The sequence below is a fragment of the Microtus oregoni genome, unplaced genomic scaffold, assembly GCF_018167655.1.
Source record: "Microtus oregoni isolate MIOR12 unplaced genomic scaffold, Mior012 000035F_ref0000213, whole genome shotgun sequence".
In the NCBI taxonomy this organism is placed as follows: domain Eukaryota; kingdom Metazoa; phylum Chordata; class Mammalia; order Rodentia; family Cricetidae; genus Microtus; species Microtus oregoni.
This window is the reverse complement of record NW_024543094.1, coordinates 8550491-8573430: the sequence shown is the minus strand read 5'-3', so window position 1 is coordinate 8573430 and position 22940 is coordinate 8550491. Positions and strand designations below refer to the sequence as shown.

Sequence of the window (22940 nt, the reverse complement as noted above, 5' to 3'; positions counted from 1 at the left end):
AGCTGTGCTTACTTGTCACCATGTCCAGGGCTCTACAGGCGACCTGAGCCTGGCGATTACAAGCATATGGTGTATGAAGGTTAATTTGGAAAACAAAGAACTCTGTTAGTTTTCATTGGGTCCACAGATTTTACAGGGACTATCTGTGGAGCTGATGAGCATGTTACTTCCTGCTGTGTTTTTGCCTCAGTCATTGCTGAACCCCAGCACAAAATGCCTGTCTTGTACATATGAAATAATGACAAAAATCAAAGTTTAATGTCTTTTAGTATAGATCAAGGAGTAAATCTGTGTGGTAAATGTTATTATGGATATACTTATTAATAATGACTAAAACTCATAATCTTTATTATGTAAATTATATTAAAAGATTCAGTCATCTGGAAATTTGGAAAAGAAAAATCTACCTGATTTCCCTTCATTATTTGCATAATTAAGAACTTCTATTCCATTGCTTCTCAAACCCTTTGGAACCTGTAGTTATATTAATCTTTTTTTTTTTTTTCTAAAATAGTCTCACTATGTACCCTTGGCTGTCCTAGAACTCACTATGTAGACCAGGCTAGCCTCCCAGAGATCCCTGCACCCCTGCCTCCCTGCTGGGATTAAAGACGTGTGCCATTATGCCCAGCTTAGGCAATTAATTTTCTTGAAAATTAAAAACACCAAGTGGAAGTATCCTAATTCTTCATTAAGTTGGGGTCGTCATTCCCACAATGAATTCAGAGCTGAACAAAACTGCCTCAGCTGGAGTAGAGGGATTCTGACATTAGAATCTTCTCTGACATGTCCCTGTCCAGTTGCAAAGTTTAGCCTCAGTGGCTTTTTCCAGCTGGAATTCCCAGAATCTAGCCCATCGCCTCTGACATCCTGAGGTTGATGGCAAATCTTTATTCTCCCTAAACAGCTTCTTCCCTGAAGTGTGGACAGCACTTACCTCATACATTCCATCCTAACATGCAAAACACAAGATAGCTGTGAATGCCAAGACCATGTAAGCTATGTTCCTTTGTAGTGATATTTCATTCGTATTTTACTAAATAAAGCTTGCCTGAAGATAAGTGTGAAACAGCCTCATTGGTCAGCCATACAGACCAGGCAGTAGTGGCACATACCTCTGATCCCAGTAACCACACAAGCCATAGAGACCAGGCAGTGGTGGTACATGCCTTTAATCCCAGCTCAGTCTCATTCTGAGGATTTGTGGAGGCAGGATAGCCATTTCGGTCAGAAGAAGAGGTAAGAGCCAGTGGCTGGCTACTTTGCTTTCCTGATCTTCAGGTTGAACCCCAATATCTGTCTCTGGGTTTTTATTATTCATGCTACATGTCACTGGTTTTTGATAAAGGTCTGAATGGAAGCTGTGGCTCTGACAGGAAGCAGGCACCTTGAAGACTATCTTCTGTTGTCTGAACAGGGGATGTAGTACCAGCTACACTATGATTCTTCTCATTAATGTTTTAGTACCTTTCAGGGCACTAATCTTCTGTTTAAGCTCACTCCTAAGTTTCCCTTCTTTCTTTTAAGTGGAACTGTTCCTTAATTCAGCAATGGTTCATGAAAGAAGATGTCATTTAACTGCTGCGAAAACTGAAGCATTTGTTTCCCTCAAAAAGTATTTTTCATCTAAGAACAAAGAAGCAAAGTCTATCCCTTTGTCTTTTTTCTTTGGCCATCAAAGCAACTTTAATTAAACCAAACAATACTTATGTAATCAAAACTATTTTTTTTTCTGGAAGTTTATTTAATAAAATGGTGGAAGTTACAATCATACATTGAGCTGAATGTCTAGAAAATAATTTACGAGAGTAATTTCAGTTCTCACACACTCCTAAATGTGCTTCCTCAGAAAGGCTGGTAGCCTTCTGCCTACACCTTCCAGTGGAGATGCTTTCTTCACAAAACAATAGGCACTCTGGATAACAAAGTCGTTAAAATTTAAAAAATGGTGGGAAGGAGTCACACCACACAACGGGGTTCACATGGGAGTTTTTTTTTTTTTTAAGAGGAAAGAAAAGGGGACAAAAAGGGAGCAGAGAGGAGGACAGAAAGGGGAGCAGAGACTGGTACCTGGGAACAAGAGTGGTGGAGGAGAAAGAGGGGCTGGGGAAAGAGAAAGAGTGGAGAAGTGGGCCAGACCCACCTCTGAAAAGGGAACACAGCAAATGTGCACAGGAGGTGCTCTCAGTGGCTGCAGCTGAGAACACAAACTGTCAGGACCCCAAAAGCAGAGCAATAGAGGTACCTGAATACTAACAAAAGTTCCACTACAAAACAAAGTTTGTTCCCCACCAAAAGCAGCCTACTTATACCAATAAATCTTTACCTTTTTATTTGTTTGTTTTGAGAAAGGGTTTCTATGGGTAGAGCTTGCTGGCCTTGAACTCAGAGATCCACCTGCCTCTGCCTCTTGAGTGCTGAGATTAAAGGTGTGTACGTACCACTACTGCCCCGCTACCATAAACCTTTCCTGTAAAATTAGTCCTGTAGATGCTCCATACTTAGACACCTGAATTATGCAGTGACCAATACACTGCACACCTAATCAGGTTTACCAGTTCCCAGCAAAGCAACAAGCACTTGTAAGTCTTTTTCATAGTTTCTTTCAGTTAACAGATGGTGATTCCAGATTTTATAAGGCACACCTTACCATACCCAGAAATAAACAAGAGTCCAGCCAAAGCACACCAACTGCAGAGGACACTATCTCCTGTCCTTTTTGCCAGCTTTCCTCTTCCCAGAGAGTAAGTGCTTGGGCTTCATATCAAACACATGCCTATCTGCTTCCCCTTTCTTCCCCAAGCGATTCATCTTCTTCTGGGCATTCTTCATCATAGTCTTGGCTTTCTTCACCATCTACACAGGAGAATACACATTAATGAAAACCACATTTCTATCCTGCATTGCAATTACCTGAGAAATGTTCTAAGGGAACAGACACAAACTATAAAGACCCTGTTGAGTCTCAGTCATCATACTATTTCCAGAAACTCACTATCTGAATACACCGGGGCCTGTTAATTTAGAAGACTAGAGTATCTGCTCAAACTTTCAGAGTAACACTGAAACTCAGGAGAATACACCCTGTCACATCTGACTTCTGTCAATGCCAGCATTAAACCCATGGTTGAGTAGTGCACACTTGTAATTCCTGCTGAAGATGGAAGCTGGGAAATGAGAACTGTGAGTCTGGTCTCCATAGCAAGCCCCCAGCCAACATGGGAAACACAGCAAAACACTGTCTCAACTCAACATTCACCTTCTAGACTTCCAGATGGAGATGACATGTGACAAAAATTTAGCCTTTCATTAAGTAGACAGTCTGCCAATTTAATAGGTTTTCTCTTACATGTGAATTTGCAAAATACTAAAATTTGAAATAAAACTGTTTTTCCTCAAAAAGAAATTTCAGTAAAATCTTAGACACCAATATCATATTGACCCAGGCTGCCACCTTGAGGGGAAATATTCTAGTATTGTAAAGACACACAGGATCACCGGTTAAGGAACCAAGTTTCCCCAGGACCACTTCCTCACAGGGGAAATGGGGGACTCTCCCTCAGGGGCCACATCCTAGTGTTTTCCAAACAGCTGGGACCTAAGCTCAGACTGTTCATTCTTTATCCTGTTTCTGTCCATTCTCCAGAGTAAGGATTCCAGAATGGATGGCCAGGATCCAAGGGCTCCCTGGCCCAAGTTCCTCTCCAAAGGACTCCAGCAACCAGGAGGATGGAAAGAACAGCTAAGATCTAAGCCACAACCCTGCTCCTCCAAACAACTGCCAGTGTTTGCTACAGGCTTTGTACAATAAATACCTGCAGGCTCTCACCTTCTTCTGTCCCACATCAAAGAAACTAACCTTGACATCCCGAAGACCAGAAACGTCACGTGGAGTTCGAGAGCAACTCCGACTCCGGGCTACAGAAGATGGTGGAACAGACTCTTCCCGTTTTCTTTTCCTAGTGACACTCCGAGATCTTCTTGCCTGGACTGCATAGTGGGCCTGAAACACACAAACAGCAAACTCGGTAACAACCAAAATTACTCCAACAAGAAGGGAAGATGGTTAAGGTTTTAAGAACCATTATCGAGCTAGGGAAAGAATGTGGAACATTTATTGAGGGATGTACTGGCACAGGGTCTGGTTTGAAGCTAAGGGGTAAGGGCCAAAGGCAATGCCACACTGCTATTGTCCCTCCTGGGGAGGTTTCAGGAATGTCCAGCTTAGCACTCATGCTCTTGGTAAATCAGATGGTGCTTCTGAGCCATGGCTCTTGCACCTTCCACCTGAGGATGAGCAGGGGATTCAATGTGTGTTAATGTCAATCATGTAAGGTAGTGACACTGCTTTGGTTCCACAATTTACAAAGTGTACGTCAAGGTTTCTAACGCCCTCCCTCCCCTCACCCCAATAGTCTAGGTAGTAGACATATTCACCAGCTAAGTCCAAGTACATTATGTGCATGCTATGATATTCACCTAATAAAAATCACCTAGTGACAGACTTCTCAGAACACATCCACATCATTCAGCAGCCGTGACAGCTGTGACTATATGCAGGGTGTGGTAGCACATGCCTGACTACCAGCCCTGGAGAACTAGAGGCAGGGAAATACTGAATTTGAAGCTAGGTTGGGCTACATAGCAAGACAATGTGTCAAAACAACAAAAGCACAAATCATATCTAAAACCACACTGCCCCTCCACGGACTTACATTGTCTTTATCATCCATGTCAACACCAAGACTTCGCATCTCGTTCTCCAAGTCTGCTCGCTGAACCTAAAGTGAGGGGATGATAACCTGTTACTGGTAAAATGTCTGGCTGTACAGGATAGAGAAGGTACTGAAGTTGAAGTAAGATGGACTCAGAGAATCAGATCTCTCCTCAGAGACAACCAAACAAACATGTCTGCCTGCAGTATCAACAGTGACTCAACCACATGAAAAGGGTTTTAAAATCAGGAATGTCCACTGTGGCATCTACAGTGCCAAATTCCATTCTGTCCCCTCCTTCCCAGAACCTTTTCTCCTTTGGGAACCTGCCGCTCATTCCCTTACTCAAATTTTCAGGAAGGCTACAGTCACAGGGGTTGTCATGTAATATGAGTCTTTCATCCAAACAAAAGCAGAAGTAGGAGACAATGACGTTCCAATAGGAAGCCAAGATGTGGAAAGAATTTTGACATCTTCTGATCCACTCACACCTACAGAGTAGCTCTCCCTATCCTCACACCAGTATCAGGGACTGATGAACTGCTTTGTGGATTTAGGAATTTTAATCAATAGAGAAATTAAATAATATAAAAAAAATGTCGGCACCGGGCATGGTGGCACACAGTTATAATCCTGGCACTTATGGACGAGGAATCAGGAGTTCCTTGGCTACATAACAAGTTCAAGGTAAGCCTGGACAACATGAAACCCTATTTAGAAATTAAGCTGGGAGCGGTGGCACTTGCCTTTAATCCCAGCACTTGGGTGTCAGAGGCAGGTAGATCTCTGTGAGTTCAAAGCTACCCTGGTCTACAAATGAAGTTCCAGGACAACTAGGACTATACAAAGAAACCCTGGGGTGAGAGGTGAGGGGGTAATGGATAACTAATATCCTCAAACTTCAACAAGTTTAGTTTAACTTGCACAACTGCAGCAATGGTTCAGTTTGTAACAACAATTAACCTGGAGTTGCATGCAGTTCATGGAGAAAAGATGCAACAGTCAGAATATCACAGTTCAAAGCAAAGAATATTCTAAGTCAGTATACCTCAGTCCTCAAAGTATGCCACCCGACATCCTCAAATGGTGGAAGCCTGTCTCTAGTGGTGGTTTACACAGGATCCAGCCTGAGAGCTCAGTCCTGCCTTTGCAATGCTCAAAACTGCCCTTCTAGTGATGGAAGCGGATGTAGAGATCTACAGCCAAGTACTGCGGCCTAGGGCAGGAGTAGGTAGTCAAATAGAGGGAGGAGGGATAATATGAACAATGGGATCAAGGTAACGACAGAGAAACTTCCAGAGACAGCCGATTCGAACTAGTGGGGGCTCATAGACTCTGGATCGACAGCTGGGAAATCTGCATGGGACCAAACTAGGTCCCCTGCATGTGGGTGGCAGCTGTGTGGCTTGTGGGAATCCTGGCAGTGCATGAACTAGCTTTTTGGAGCCCATTCCCTATGGTGGGATACCTTGCTCTGCTTTGTTGCGGGGAGGAGGGGCATAGTCCTGCCTCAACTTGATGTGCCAGGCAGTTGACTCCCCAGGCTGTTTCTGAGGAGATGGGGTAGTAGGACAGGAGGGAGGGGGAACTGTGGTTGCTAGATAAAATGAACAAAACAAAACCAAGACTCACCTTCTTAGCAGTTCGGGGCATCCTGGGTCCCTGTGTATTCTTTTCTTTGGACTGTAGAATTTTCAACTTCTTTTTCTCTCTAATTTGTTTTGCCAACTGTCGGATTTCCACCATTTCCTCATCTTCACTTTCAGAGTCACTGTCATACTCCCCAGCAGCTGTTCTTAGCTCTTCTTCCTTTTCTAACTCTTCCAATTTCTTTTAAAAAAAAAAAAAACAACATAAAATTAACAAAGAAAAACTTGCAAAAAATTAAGTGTAGCAACATATTTATAGGAATCGTGCCTGGGCCCCACTTGTACACAGCCAATCTCACAGGAAAAGGGAAATATGAAGGCCACAGAGACCGCATGAACACTGCATGCCCTATTTTCTGCCAATTCTGTTTTATCTTTAAAGATAAAATGCAGCGACCCAGTCCCTCATTCCTCAGCATCCCCAGCAGATTCACAAAATAAATTTGTACAACCTTACATTCATCCTCTCAAATGGCGTGCTGAGCATAGCCATGTCATTTACAAAAGACAAAATGAAATTGTAAATACATATGTGGAGCTGGGGATGTAGCTATGTGGCAGAGCCCTGGCCTAACAAGCACAAAACCCTGGGCTGACCCCCAGCAACAAGCACACACATACAATCAATCAACTAATCAATGATAAGATCATGTGTAAACACTGACATGCAGTGAAAAAGCAAGTAAGGGATAGGTACCAAGGTAGGAAGCTCAGTGATGGGACAACTCTCTGGGGAGAATGTGCCCAAGAAAAGGCAGGACCCACTGAAGGCAAACCCCTCTTTCAGATCCTACACATAACGGGGGCAGGGAAAAGAATCTGGAAATGAGAGTTCATACCCAGGGACTATATTTTCTTGGGAAAGCAAGGTCAAATGCTGGACTAGCAAAAGGAACTAGCAGGAGGAGGTCTGAGAATACTCAGAAAAAGGTCTACAACAGTTACAGAGAGAAGGCTGAGCCAATGACAGCATCTCGGCTCTACAGGACCAATCCAAGCCAAAATGACGCAGCCCATTACAAGCTAGTGTGAAAGGCCTGGCATCACCAGGATTACACAGGGCAAAGGAAGAACAGTGTCATCTAAATGGAAGAGTGATGCCTCCAAGTAATCAGAAACAGGGTGGAAGGATGCCCCAGGGCACAAAACGAAAAGAAGACAAAGAGTAAAGTTGAAGCTGTGTTTGAACCTTCTAGTCATGTGGGATGTGGGTGTAATAAAAATGTGAGGCAGACCTTCATGATCGCAGGATCGATATAATCAGCAACGTTATGGCCTTCCCAGATCTCCGGTATCTTATCATATTTCTCGGATGAATTCATTAAGTCCCAGTATTCTAACGTTGAAAAAAAAAGTTATGTTTACAGCAGTTTCCAGCATCTTCAAGTACTATGCCCTCACAAGGAATACTCTAGACGCCAAGAAAAAACACTTTACAGGGTAAACAGAAGAACTGTGTCCAACACTGCCTTACAGTTACTACTAACAAGATCAACACTGTCATGCATGTCCTACCTTCAACTACAAAAATAATCCCACCATATGAAACAACAGAAAATAGTATGGAAGGCATTTTACACAGCTCTGTAAATCTATAACTTCTAATCTTCAAAAATTAAAACTACAGAGAAACCCTGCTTCAAAAAACCCAAAAATAAATAAATAACTTATAAACCAACAAATTCACTGGAAGACTTTCATTTCTGAACTCCATTTTTCTAAAACACTTTTCATACAACTGGCATTTCAAAACACCTTACTTACTCTGAAGATCCAAAATATAATCATCTCCCATTTCCAGCTCAAGATCACGTTCCTGCAAAGAAAACCCCCCAAAGTTTATTTCAGTTTGTATTCCCCTAAATATTTTGCTATACCTCCTTGCCAATAAACAGCTTGTGGCCCCTTCTGTATCTACGTCAAAGAGGAAGGCTGCTTTTGTCCTCCTGTGGACATAAGTGCATATGTGTCCTATGTACTTTGTTCACTGTGATGACATCGGCTGAGGAGCTTTATGACATTAATGAGTGCTAAGGATTCGTCACTCTGTCCTTGAACCTTACAGGACCAAACCCTGAGTCTACTGCATCAAGCCTTCTTCATGTGACTAAAGCCCTTAGCCTCTGTTACACAGTACCCAACACCAAATGCTGCTTTCTCTGCTACACAGGCAAGTCTTCTGTCACACGCCATAAAAACCCAGACAAAGAGTTACAGTAACTCACCCTCTTCTTCCTGGGCTCTGCAATCTCCATTCTTTTCCTTCGAGCCACCACTCCTTCTGGGATGAAAGGAGGTCTCTCCTAAGAACACATTATTGATAGTATGTGAAATGCCTTCCAGAATATGACAGAAACTTAAGAGAAACCAAAATTAAAAACAAAGGCAGTCCACTAGGAAAACACAAAACCACCAAAACAACTAAAACAAAGTACATTCTCGGAGTGAGTTTCAGGGACAGAATGGGCCTGAACGGAGACAAGGCGACCCGCAAAACTGATTCCATAGTTCATTTGTCAAAACTAAAAAGTATCCAGAAATTGTATAAGACAGAAGAATAGATCAATGAACAAGAAACAGACACAAACCCAAGTATGTTTAGAATTCAATGGCATTAAATTCACTGATTAGCTCAGTCCAATGACTTCCACATGAAACCAGGCCCACAAGTGTAAACCTCCCTCAAAACAAAATAAATTCAGCACACACAAATCTTCAATCCAAAAGAGGAATCAAAGCAAAAAACAAACCCATGTAAAATATAGAGGAAAATGGTACTTTAAAGTATTTTAGGAATGAACATAGCCTGTTCTCTGTAGAACTCAAAACCCAACAACTATGAAAGAAGTAAAATGTGTAGCTTTTTTGATATGTTTACAAAAAGGGGGGGGGCACTAGGGAGATGGCTCAGCAGTTAAGAACACTTGTTGCTCCCACAGACCTGAGTTCAGTTCCCAACACTCATGTGACAGACAGTTCCAAGGGATCCACAGACACCAGGACACACGGTGTACATACTTACAAAGCAGGAAAGACACTCATACACATAACCGTAAAATAAAACCATAAAGAAGTGACAAAAATTTAAAAAAAACTTTAGAAACTTATATCCTAAAATAGATTTATTTGTAGCAACATATGTGTATAAAGATGTATACTACTTCTAATGTCAATAAAATAAAAATGCAAAAAAATACTTCCATTGGCTCAATTTTTTTTTTTTTTTTTTGGTTTTTCGAGACAGGGTTTCTCTGTGGCTTTGGAGCCTGTCCTGGAACTAGCTCCTGTAGACCAGGCTGGTCTCGAACTCACAGAGATCCGCCTGCCTCTGCCTCCCGAGTGCTGGGATTAAAGGCGTGTGCCACCACCGCCGGGGCTCCATTGGCTCAATTTAAGGGGGAGGGGGGAGTACGGTTACTTCTAAGCCACTTCTAGGGATAAACAAGACGGTTACTAGCAACAGCATCTGACAGGAAGAAGCAGGGTACACAGAGCTCTTCATTACTTTGGCTCTTTCCTTCATGAACATGTGACTTTGCCAGCAGTGAGAAACTGATATCTCTATGTGAAGTCCACCTGTATCCACGTTTAACAATCTGCAACCCCATGAAAAGACATGTGGAACCCACTGACCAAGTACAGCAACACAGCCACTGAACCGCAAAAGCCCTACAAAGGGCCATCTTACCTTATCATCTCTCTTATTTGGCAGAGCTAAATGCAATCTGTTCAGAACCTCATTCACTTTATTTCCTTTCATTTTCGTTTCTACTCGATGAGCCAAAAGCCTATCACAAGCCTAAGGAAGAGCAAAAGCAAGGCAGAGTCACAAACCCATTCTACACCAGCCCATAACACATTACAAGAAAGAATCGTGTGTGCCAGCCGGATTAATAACACCTGGGTATGAACTCCCTCCACACTGTCCTTCAGCAGGTACCTAAGAAGGAGGGCAGACTACTTTCTGGTAAGAAAGATGCCAACTCTTTCTAGGCTGAAGGCCAACCCAAGACTGAATCCCGAAGCAGCTCAGTGTTCTTACCCAACTGTTCCTCACAAAAATAAAATGTCCCCCCATAGATCTCTAGTAATTTGAACAAATAATGCTATTCAACGAAAATGGAAACAAAACAACACAAAAAAACCCACCAAAATTCTTAGGGTATAATTCTTAAAAAGAAAAGTTTCCCACTATACTGACTTTTCCAAAGCAAAAGCACCAACCTCTGTTTTAACCTGGATGACACCTTCCTCAGTTAAGGTACTGGTCTCAATGACAGGGAATCCTTCAGTCTGCAAGTCCATAAATATTTTCTGGGAATGGGAAAAAAAAGAAGTGACCCATGCACTGTTGTCCTCCAGTTTCCCAGAGAAACTGCACTGTTTCACAAATGGAATTGTATTTGCAAACATATTTGTTCAACAGCTGTGGTTCCTTTCTAATTTCTGAAGAACAAACAGCTGTAAGCTAATTTTTCCAATATTCTTCTACAACTAAAAATAAATAGATAAGCTGCTACAGGATCAAAGCTACATAAATCTGAAGTTCTACAGAACACTTTGTAAGCTCGTTCCTCCCATCCACTCCTAGTACAAAAGACTGAACTCAGCTGTGGGCTACCACTGACCTATATCCCCTGCCCTGAGAGGTATAATTTTCAGGAGGAAAAAAAAATGCAAGAAACAGAAACACCAAGCCGGGCGGTGGTGGTGCACGCATTTAATCCCAGCACTCAGAAGGCAGAGGCAGGTGGATCTCTGTGAGTTCGAGGCCAACCTGGTCTACAAGAGCTAGTTCTAGGACAGGCTCCAAAGCTACACAGAAACCCTGTGGGGGGTGGGGGAATGGACGGACGATGACGACACCAGAAAGACGAAATTTTGTTGTGTTTTAAAAAGGCAGAGGCTTGATTTGTAGCCCAGACGCCTAGAAGTACAGTATGTAATAAAAGGTGGCTCTGCCCCAGTCTCCTTTGCCAGAACTAATGTATAATCTCTATATGTAGAAAAGATAAAGTTTTCCAAAAGATGTTTTCAGTGCTATTTCTATTCTTTTTTTTTTTTTTTTGTTTTTGTTTTTCGAGACAGGGTTTCTCTGTGGTTTTGGAGCCTTTCCTGGAACTAGCTCTTGTAGACCAGGCTGGTCTCAAACTCACAGAAATCCGCCTGCCTCTGCCTCCCAAGTGGGCCACCACTGCCCGGCTCAGTGCTATTTCTTAAAGTTTCTGCCAAAAACTGTCCAAGAGAACGCCTTAGAAAACATAAAAATTGGTTATTTATCTATCATTTTATGACTCACTAAGACTGTAGAGAAGGGACTTGGTATGTTTTCCATCAAACGTCATGTTTATATCTACAAACACTCCCTAGTTCAGAGGCAGGTGAAAAACTCTCAATAGACATTAAACCTTCCCATGAACAAGGTCAACTTCTATAATCAAGGGACTAAAGCATGGTTTCAGAGAAAGCCAGAGTCTGAGCACTAATTCTGTCATTTAGCAACCAATGACCTGGTGTGGTGAGCCTCTCCGCATATGTGATAACTAGAAGCACTAAAATTCCTCCTAAATGAACATCTGAGGATTCAAGATTGGTCTTTAAAAAGTGTACATATATTAATATGCCAAGTGGTTTACCTGATCTTCTTCAGAAAGCTCGGCTATCCTCTTCACGTCACATTTGTTTGCCACAATAATAAGAGGCTAGCAAGGAAGAAAAGAAATTATTACTTTCATACTAAAGATTTAGCCCCTCCTCCATGCCTTTGCTTTCTGCAACTTCATTTACCCAAGCTGAGACCAACTACTAGTGGAATATAGAAAGTGGAAAGTTCTACAGATAAACAACATATAAATTTAAACTGCGACCCATCCGAAGCAGTGCAATGAAACCTCCTGTCTTACTGCCGCATTCCACCCAGGACACAAATCATCCTTTTGTCTGGTGCATTCACTCTGCATGCTACCAGGCAACCAGTCACTGGGCTTATGTCAGTTACCACATCAACTGTCACAATACTGCATGTGGTAAAGTGACATAGAACATTCATTCGGTATCATCTATCATTTCAGATGTCCACAGTGGTCTTCTTAGAACCCATTACTTACGAGTAAGAGGTACCAGTGTGTAAATTAAAGTATTAGTTACCACACTTACCTTGTTGATAAAAAGAGGCCTGATATTCTGGAAGAGTTCTAGTTGCTCCTTCAACCCATGTCCACACTGCTCGGACAAATCCATCACATACAGAACTGCAGCTCGGAGATGGGCCAGGGCTGTGATAGCCTGCATTTCAATGGTGTTCCGATCCTCCAAAGGATGATCCAAAATCCCTGGGGTATCTACGACCTAACAACCAGACTTCATCATTTAAAGTACACTCACTCAAAAATGTCTTGGGGGGGTCCCAGAGTCATTCTCTTATATCCAAAACAGTTCTAGCAAAACTAGTAAGTAAAATATGACACCAGAATCTGACAATGATAAAATAAACAAAAGAACGAAAAAAGAGTACATAATTCTATAAAAGCGGAAACAAAATCCAGGAGCCTAGTATGGTGACTCATACCTGTAAGCCTAGCACCAAGGAAGCAAAAATAGGATGCCATGTGTTTAAGGCTAAATGACCTACACAGTGAGCTTAAAGCCAGCCTGGCTAGTGAGACCCTGTCTCAAAAGAACAGACACAGGGATCTAAAGAAACCTGCAGAGCCCATTAAAGAGATACTGGCTTTGGGAGAAATGAGTCTTTTTTCATACAGCTATCAAAATCCAGAAAAACTAAAAAATGATAACTCTCCCAACTTCTAAGATTTGGCTTCATCATTTATAAATTAGATTTGGTTGTAAACTAGACTATTTCATGTTTTTCAATAGTAAATGCCATTTCTAGTGACATATCTTAAAATAACAGAGAATATTTTATTCATTAGAGGCATTATTAAGGAAATGAAATCACCCCTGGGGAAGTAAAGCAGAAATCTATATGGCAGCTGCCAGCTTCCTCTTGGTTACATAAATATGATCAGTCATTACACACCTCCAAAGTTCGGGCTGGTTCTCTTTTCATGACAGAGAGTCAAGTTCTTGGTAAAACCAGAGAAACAATCTCCCACCTCAGAATTGTCGCTAAAGGACGCTGCTCACCACTGGCTGTATACTAAGTGCACTATGGGATGTACATATACTATAGCTCCTTAGATATCATCAAAACCCAGGATGTTTGTTCTATGTTTGCAGACGAGACTCACCTGCCAGCGCAGATACTTATAGTCCATGTGCCCAACAAACAGAGATTTGGTGGTGAATGCATAAGGCTGAACATCTACATCTGCTCTTGTCACCTAGAAGATGACAAAAAGGATGCTTTCACAGTCACAAGAGTCCATATCACAATCTCCCCTAAACAATCTAAGCATGGCACCCACACTTTATCAAGACTAATTTTAGCTAAACACAACACTGCTCAATTTTCAGCCACATAGGCTACCGATACAGGAAAATAACAGGCTGAGAATCAATCTGGGCAACTGGGAAAGATGGTCTCAAAATTAAAAGGCTGGGTATAGTGAGGTCCTGAGTTCAAAACACACACACACACAAAATCATTTTGGTAGAAAATAAAACCCCAGTAATACAGGACAGAAAGTATCATTTTGGCAAATGCCTTGCTCCTCTTCCCTTACACCAGGGTCCACCAGCCACTCTATTCTCCAAGGCTCAATATGCAGCTCATATCAGTCAGAAACTGAATTAGTTTAAACTACAAGTCAAAAAGCCAGATGTGGCCAGAGGCCACTGTATCAACCCCCAGAGCACAAAACAGTCATAGCAGATTTAGAGAAGGCCGACTAGTATTAGAAAGTTCCATTAGAACCCCCAAGAGCATTGTGTGCTACCAAGTCAGGACAACTTGTGGGTAAAAATAAAACTTTCTGGGCCAGCAAGGAGGCTCAATAAATAAAGGTGCCTGCCACCAAGCCAGATGACCCAAGTTCAATTTCCAGGACCCACACAGAAGGAAAGAACCAAGCTGTTCTCTGACCATCACACACACACTCACACACAAACAGCTTCAAAGCAAAATCGTTCCGGCACTGAGTGAGCCTTAGTATGTCCAGAAACAGCAAATCACTTGTTCTTAAATATCACACAAGAGCTTAATAATTCTACTCAGGTAAAGAGGGACACAGGCCAGGCATGGAGCCCAACCATACCTGATAATCCCTGCATTCTGGAGACAGAGGCAAGACAGCAGGTTCAAGGTCAGCCTGGACTATATAACTTGACCCAGTCTCAGAAAGAAAAAAAATAGTAGGAGAGACTCAGAAAACCTCTATTACAGTGGACACAGTTCACACGAAAGCTGACACAATCACCAAGGTAACAAATCACCTAAGTAGCTTCAGGCTGGGAAACTAGCCCAGTGAGTGCTACCAAGCCTAAGAGTATTCCCAGACTGAGCTGACACAAAGCTGTCATGAAAACCTCTCAGTTAAAAAAACTTAACTGAGATGTCTCATACTCCTGAGAAATTGCAGGGCACACAAGAATCAAAATGAATGGTCCAGGCAATCACTACATAAATCTAGGTTCAAACAATGAGTTAAGCCTCCTGAAAGGAACTCAGATGTGCTTATACATCAGGACCTAGAGAAGTCATTTACTAATGACTAGTTAGAATATTCCCAAGCCCATCCTAAATCCAACAAAGGGAATGAAGCAGTACTTTGACCTAAGTTAATCAGTTTTATAATAAAAACACACCTACCTTATTGATGAAGCTGGATTTCCCAACATTTGGATACCCACACAAAAGCAAAGTCCTTGTATTTGGATCAATGGTTGGCAAGCGGGATAAATGTTGACGTACTATAAAGAATTTAAGTTAGAAATTTAGAATTTAAGATTGACTTGAAATTTTATTTCTACTTAGTCATACTCCAGGCTCATAATTACCTGCACTCTTCCCTCAGCCTTCTGGGTAGCTGGGATTACACTTTTATAATTGCAAAACTGGCGAAGAAAGTGAGGCTGGTAAAGAATACCTGTAGAAGCTAACAGCATATGCACGTACACACAAGAGTATTTTCCAAATATGGCTACACCACGAATCAAGTGCTTAATCTACCAATCTGTGATTTTGGTTGCTTTAGTCCGAAGTGAGACTAAGAACCATGTTGGGAAGATGGTTACTGGTACTTGGTCTACAGCATGCTCTGATGCATGCATGCTGAACGGGAACTATTTCAGCTCAGTTACCTCACCTGTAACACCAGCAAGGCTCTAGCATGGCACCCACTGGCCTATCATGAGAATCCCACAGATCTGCAGGAAACACTTTCAAAGAACCTTGAGGAACCATTTCAGGGAAAGAGAACAATGCCAATCAGAAAGATTGTAGGGCTAGGGGTGTTACACAAGGTTCAATTTCAAGCCCTAACTCAGAAATTATCCTATTAAATAAAGTGTTTTTAGGTGTATGTTTTACTTGCTAAATACTAAAAACATGCATTTCACAAATCTCCAAAAATATTAAAATTAAAATAAGTCCCAAACATAAAAGAACATAACAAACCCCACTTCTGCTTATGTGTAGCAAGTACCTTGTTCCAAATACTCCAAACTCTGCCTCTGTCTCTTGATAATAGTACACATGCGCCCAAGGGCAGCGCGCTTCAGCTGCTTGCAGCGGTACAGAGAATCACCATATTTCATAAGCCGCACATAATCTTTGGCAACACTTCGAAAAAGAGAAAATATCTAAGGCTTTTTTGTTATTTTTTGATAATAACTTACAAGATACTTTAGTAAGAAAATACCTTACTTGTCCACCAAATTTTTGGCAATATTTATTTGACCTAGAGCCAACTTGTAATGATCCTTGTCATAGAGGATATTCATCAAGTCAGCGTAAAATGGATGGATATCCTATAATGAAAAAGTGAAATATACAAAACGTCACTGTGGTGCAATAGTTTCTTATCTTTATGCAACAAACACGAGAATAATCTCCCTTTCCTCTGTCAGCTCTGATCCCCAGACCTCTCACCTCGCCAATAACCCTGTCAAATTACTCCTCTAAGGAACCAGAAGCAATCCCCAGGGAAGGAACTGCAGCAATCACTTATAGTCGCCCCAACCTCCATCCAATGACAGTGTCAGAACTACTCAGGACAGCACACAAACACTTAAGGAACTGTTAGTACTGCCAGTACGGGAGGCATCTCACCTTCTTTCCACTTGAGCACGCTGCACCAGGATTTTATGAACCCAAGTTCACTAATAACCTCCCAACTGCCGATTGGATGCTCACTCTGCCTACAGAATTTACTCTCTTCAATTCCCTCAGGCTCCCTGCAGAGACCTTCTTTCCTAGTTCAGCTTTCTTTCTTTGATATGACATGCTATATATTTTTATGTTTATGAGCTCCATTCACTAGAATGGGGCCATTAATTTTATTTTCTATTTTTGCTTGTTCTGAGACAATGTCTTTACTTTATTAGCTTTGGCTGGCCTGGAATTCACTATGTAGACCAGACTGACCTCAAACTCAGGAGATCTGCCAACCTCTATCTCCAAGGACTAATAATTTCAGGCCTTTAGACTCAGCACTAGGGAGAGAAGCAGTAGATTCTGTAAGCACAAATCCAGCCTTGTCTACAAAGTGAGGTCCAGGTCAGCCAGGGCTATAACTATACAGACACAGGAAAAACAAGGAAAAAAATGCTCTATTCTGTATTTTATGTTTGTTTTTGACGGTAGCATTATGCATCCCTGGCTGGTGAAGAACTCAAGATCTTCTCCCTACTGCGACACCAAGCTCAGCTGAGGAGAGTGCCTTTTACTGTTCTATCCCTACTGCTTGGAACTGTGCTTGCCATGTGTCTTCAGTGATTTACAATTCTGAAAACTGTATCCACCTGAGAACAATTTCAGAGTAGTAGGTACGATTGTTACTAGGCAGTAGTAAGAGAACAGGCAAGCAGTTGAGTCCTCCCACCTCTCATATATAAAAACTAATAAAGAAATGCAAAAATAACCACGAAAAATTGACTACTTTAAAATACACTGTCTATTAAAGTGGGGTATTTCCTAATATCAAGTCACTTTAGATCATTACATTCTTTTTTCTAACCCTCAGGTTCTTTCCCGTACTTGACCCTTCCCAAGAAATGAACAGTGTCTGCCCTTCCGTTTCTGAGCCAAACAAGCAAGTGATAGCCGTCAACTGCAAAGTAGGCTGCCAGTGCTGACCTAACCATCATCCGCAAAGTAACAAGCTCACAAACCGGGACACCTCTGGCCACTAACTCAGCTGAACCTAGAGGAAAGGAGGCCTCAGAACAGGGAAGGGTGAGGTTTGGACAAGCCACAGGCCAGCCAAGAATCCTGGGCTTCAGGATATGCAATCAGCAGCTTTCACTAAGATAACACTGGAAGCCCAGACACTCTACAGAGAACGCCTGGGAAGACAGCGTTGGCACTACTGAATGGGGTTTGGGAAGAACACTAAAGATTCAAAAAACCTGGATTCCAAAACTAGCTTTGTCCCTGAAATACCACGTAACTGACAAATCAATTATTTCTTCTCTGACAAATGAATACATCAAACTAGCTAAACATTGATTCTCTGAAGGCTTACATTTATATAACAATACATGTCACTTACATCCAATTTGGGGAAATCTGTCAAAATCTGTGACAGTCTGTCATGGTAATTCTGTTGAGTAAATTTGACTTTTCTCATATAAAAATGTCGAATTCGATGAATTTGATAATGCTTATGAATAACCGTTGGAGTCTTTCGTTGAGTCTTGGATAATGTCAGGTCAATAAAGTCCTATGATTAAAGAAAATAATTAATATACAATTCAAATATGTACTTTCTATGCATTTGCTTATTGCTATCTTAAAACATTAATCTGGCTCTACATGTTTTAAACTACAAAATTTACTTTTTCTAACTCAATTGTTTTATATATAACTTGGCTCATCTTCATAGTATCAGGCCTTTAAGAAAACCTGGGGCCGGGCGATGGTGGCGCACGCCTTTAATCCCAGCACTCGGGAGGCAGAGGCAGGCGGATCTCTGTGAGTTCGAGACCATCCTGGTCTACAAGAGCTAGTTCCAGGACAGGCTCCAAAGCCACAGAGAAACCCTGTCTCGAAAAACCAAAAAAAAAAAAAAAAAAAAAAGAAAACCTGGATTTGGAACTCACAGAATGCCAATTGCATTAGGTCACATATTTCTCCATCATACTGTGGGTATAAATGCATTTATCTATTCCTTCAGAAACTGATTCTTAAGCATATTATTTTACCTTAGGTATACCTATGCAGACAGCACCTAGCATATACTGTTTACAAAAGTACCCCGTTCTCTTCAGACTGAATTTGTATTTCCAACCATCAAAGGATTACCATCATTCATCTACACATATACAAACTCATTTGTTTTCAAGAAACACACCTCATTTAGAGAGACAATGATACATGCTGTACTAAAATGTTAAAAAAAACTGTCACTCAGTCAACTATGCTAGTTCATTTGATCCAATGACCTCCATTTCAAGTGAGACAAAGAGTATACGAACTCCTTCAAGACTCGAGAGGTGGTCGGGGCAATCATGAAAACTAAAACACAAGATGTGATCCCAACATATGGTTTCTTTTCGAATATTAAAAACTAATGATAGTCGGGCGGTGGTGGCGCACACCTTTAATCCCAGCACTCGGGAGGCAGAGTCAGGCGGATCTCTGTGAGTTCGAGACCAGCCTGGTCTACAAGAGCTAGTTCCAGGACAGGATCCAAAGATGCAACGAAACCCTTTCTCGAAAAACCAAAAAAAAAAAAAAACAACAACAACAACAAAAAAAAACCAACAAAAACTAGTGAGATGTGTAGCAGAATGATTACACCAGAAAGAGAAAGGGAGAAATAACAGACATGTAATGAAAAGAACTCTGTATGTCACTAATGAAAAACATGGTTTTTGTCTTCTTGGTCTCCTTAAATCCACCTGTCTCTGCTTCCCTAGTGCTGGGATTAAAGGTATGCACTACCACGAAGACACTAGTTCATTACAAAACTTCTCAAAACACGCTCATTCAGAAAGGGGGACACTGAAAATACCCACACAGCCATAAATGGGATGACAACGACAGCAGTTCCTTCCCTGAATTGATCCTGCAACTCAATGCCCGGAGCTTTCAAAGAAACACGTGTATCCCCGTAGTTTCTTTAGCCTAGCTAATAGTCAACACTTTAACCCTTTAAGGGATGTATATTGCTAAGTTACACAAATTTGGCCTGGCTACGTTTACCTTGGGATGCTTAAAACCACCTGCATTTTCCAAGCCCAAAGACAAATGACAACTGCCTACAAACTTGTAGACTGTGACAGCAATGAATGAGGTTTTGCTTAAAGAAGAAGATGCTACATTTAACTTAGGATCCTAAAGCAGGGGTCGCTCGACGCTCACCACTAACACCTCAGGCTTCCTGCCTTGTCCCTCCCTGTGGCCACCACCCAGACACTGTCACATCGGCAGGCCAGGTAAGAATCACAGGCTCTAGAAGGGTCCTGGGGTCTTGAAGGGACTCTAGGTTTGGGGGACCAACGACGAGGAGGAGAGGGATTTGAATTTAGAGACTGGACCTCATCTCTGAGGATCTCCAAGACAAAGTCTAGCAAGTGGAAACCGGCACTTGGGACCGAGTGGATCTACGGTGTCCGCCTCTCCCAGCCTTGGAGATACAGGCCTGGACCGTTCCCGGCCACTTGTCAGGGAAGAGGGAGAGAAGCGGAAACGACCTCTGTCATCCCTACCTTGGCAGACGGTACCACCGTAATCTTCTTGAAGTTATAATGCGCCATGCCGGCGGTGGAAAGCACGAGGAAACGTGGAGACTCAGCGGACCGGACTTCCGTTGTCGGGGGTGGGCGGGACTTCCGATATTACGAGTGACAGAAGTTTAGCTACCGGGACCAAACGTGGCGTCACTTCCTGAACACGGGGCGGCGTGCATCCTCCAAGGCGGGCTCCTCGTCCCGACACTGCCCCCGCTCGGCTGGGAGGCCCATCGCCAAGAGAGGACGGGGCCAGGTGAGCCGCGGAAGAGGTCGGCCGCACTTGAGAAATGTGGGGGAGCTAAATCCTTGCAGGGTGACGGAGGGCCTCCAGGGCCCCACGGAGGTCTTTGGAAAGCAGGCTTCGGGGCTCCAAAAGCTGTTCGCTGCCTCGGGGGACGCTGTGGTCAGGGCGAGTGACAAGAGCAGAGGAAGGACGCGGCGCTGGGCACCTGCGTTACCTGGTGGCCGCTCAGCAACACGTGCTGTCTCCTGGATCTGTAGGAAGTTATTTATTTGAGTAAATAATGTTGACACGGGGCCTCTGTTGGTGGTAGAAACTGTATCCTTCCGGGTGGCGGGAGCTCCCTCTCCTGACCTTGCAGCCTCGCGGCGGTTTGCAAACGTGCGGGCTTTACCCGGCCTGGACCAGTGAAGAAACCCTGCCCAACACTGCCGCCCTGAGCGAGACCAGGCTCAAAACAGACACAGTCGAACCCGTAGAGACACACACAGTGGGTTGGAGCCAGCCTTCCCTCCTTCGCTTTCCCTGTCAGTTTAAGCCGCCTATTTCTTTGGATCCTTGGAATCCTCCTTGGCTCAATCCATCTAATTCTTGCTCCGATTGTCTTAACGATATGACCCTTTCTCAGGTATCACCATCTCCTTCAAACCCTCCCCTCTATTCCTGAGGCATCCGTCATTCAGGTTCTTAGTGTCAAGAATCCAGTGTGCTTTGCTAACTTGCCTTCCTGTTGTCTCTCCCTCACTCCTCAAGGTTCTTCCTCTTCGGTGTCTCTTCCTTAATGGTGACTTTACAGTCTCCCTGAGAACTACTTTGATGATAGGGGTTTCCTTCAGCCAGATTTCCTTTTCAATTCTAATCTGACATTTCAGTCAGAAGTGGAATTTCTACACTACAGCATTGCGGATCTGTCAAATTAAGCATATCTGAAAATCCAGAGCGTTTAATTTCCGCTTTTCTACGTAAGCGCATCCCTCTGTGCTGCTGAAAAGAACAGCCTCACACCCTGGGTCCCACCAGGGTCCAAACAAGATTGAATACAGACCTTGGACAGTTAATATAATTTCCACTCCCGCAGTTTAACTCAAGAGTGCCATGTGGTGTTAAATCTTGCATAGGGCTGACCGTAAGTCAAACATAGAGCTCAAAGCAGTGGGCCCCAAATTAACTCGTTCAGCGCCTACAAAAACCTTCCGATGTTGGTGGGGAAACAGAAGCATAGCAAGGCCAGAAGCCAGCATGAGGCTGCACAGCTCACGGACAGCAGAATAGACCCTGATTCAGAGTGGCTTGGCTCTGACAAAACCTGCTTTGACATACTGCTTCTAAGTCAGTGTGCTACCCTCTCACTTTTCCCATCTCTTAACAAGTCCTGTTCCTCTTACGTGAAAATGTCTTTCCTATAGTCCCAAGATTCCAGTGTTAAAGATCACTTTGAAACACGATTTTTGCCGTTTACTATCTTAATATTGCTGCCCATTTTTGTGTCATCAGGTTAGACAACCATGCTTCCCATGTCTTTGATAGTTCTAAAAGAAACCGCCAAGATCATTAGAATATACTGGCTGGAATCATGTACTTCTCAGAAATGCCCTGTCCGTCGTAGCTGAAATAAGCAAAGCTATTTCTCCATTGTCCCCCCTTTTTGTTTTGTTTGTTTGTTGCTTTCTCAAGACACATTTTCTCTATGTGACAACTCTGACTGTCCTGGAGCTGGATTTGGAGACCAGGCTGGCCTCAAACTCAGAGATCCCCTGCCTCTGCCTCCCAAGTGCTAGGATTAAAGGTGTGGACCACCACCACCGGGTGCCCTCTTGCCCCTTTATTCAGGTCCTGTGTTTTTCTTAACTCCCCAGTTTTTCCAAGCTCCCATAGGACTAGTTTTTTCTTTTCTGTTGTTGTTTGCCTGGTTGATTTTTTTTTTTTAATGAAGTCTTGCTCTGTAGTCCTGACTAGTTTGAGTCTCTGGGTAGCCCAGGTTTGTCTGGAACTCATTTTGTAGCCTAGAATAGTCTGGAACTCACTATGTAGCCTAGGGTGATCTAGAATTCACTATATAATAGTTCAGACTTGCTGAAATCTGTGGCGATTTTCCTGCCTCCACCTCCTGAGTGACAGGTTTATAGGTACGAGATGCCGCACTTAGCTAAATTATTTTTTTTCTTTTGGAATGTTGGGGGTTGAACTCAGGCCTTCCATGTACTGGGTAAGCACTCTGCTACTGAGTTCCACCCCCAGTCCTCTTTCTTTTACCATCATTCAGATAATACTTCTTTTGCTTCTGATGGGAAGTCATTCTTTCTTCAGCACTGATGTGAAGGAAATAATTGGGAATTTTCTTACTTTTATATGACCTCAATATTCAATTTTTAGTATTTAAAAATTTAGTATTTAAAAAATTCCGAGCAATGGCCAGACATCATTGTGACTGCCTTTAATACCAGCATCAAGAGACAGAGCCAAGTGGATCCCCTGAGT

The 22940-nt window shown here is 42.6% G+C and overlaps 1 protein-coding gene across 1 annotated transcript; it reads right to left on the bottom strand.

Moving 5' to 3' along the window:
• Positions 1-2004: 2004 nt before the first annotated feature.
• On the bottom strand, positions 2005-20414 carry Gtpbp4 (GTP binding protein 4). The gene is made up of 17 exons (XM_041630901.1): positions 20198-20414; positions 18037-18207; positions 16191-16294; positions 15970-16106; positions 15135-15235; positions 13615-13707; positions 12521-12712; positions 12001-12066; positions 10589-10678; positions 10053-10163; positions 8590-8667; positions 8129-8180; positions 7600-7700; positions 6348-6545; positions 4716-4781; positions 3860-4003; positions 2005-2856 (listed from the first exon to the last, which is right to left on the bottom strand). The coding sequence occupies exons 1-17, from the start codon at positions 20243-20245 to the stop codon at positions 2704-2706; spliced, it is 1905 nt and encodes a 634-aa protein (XP_041486835.1). The 5' UTR covers positions 20246-20414; the 3' UTR covers positions 2005-2703.
• Positions 20415-22940: the final 2526 nt, after the last annotated feature.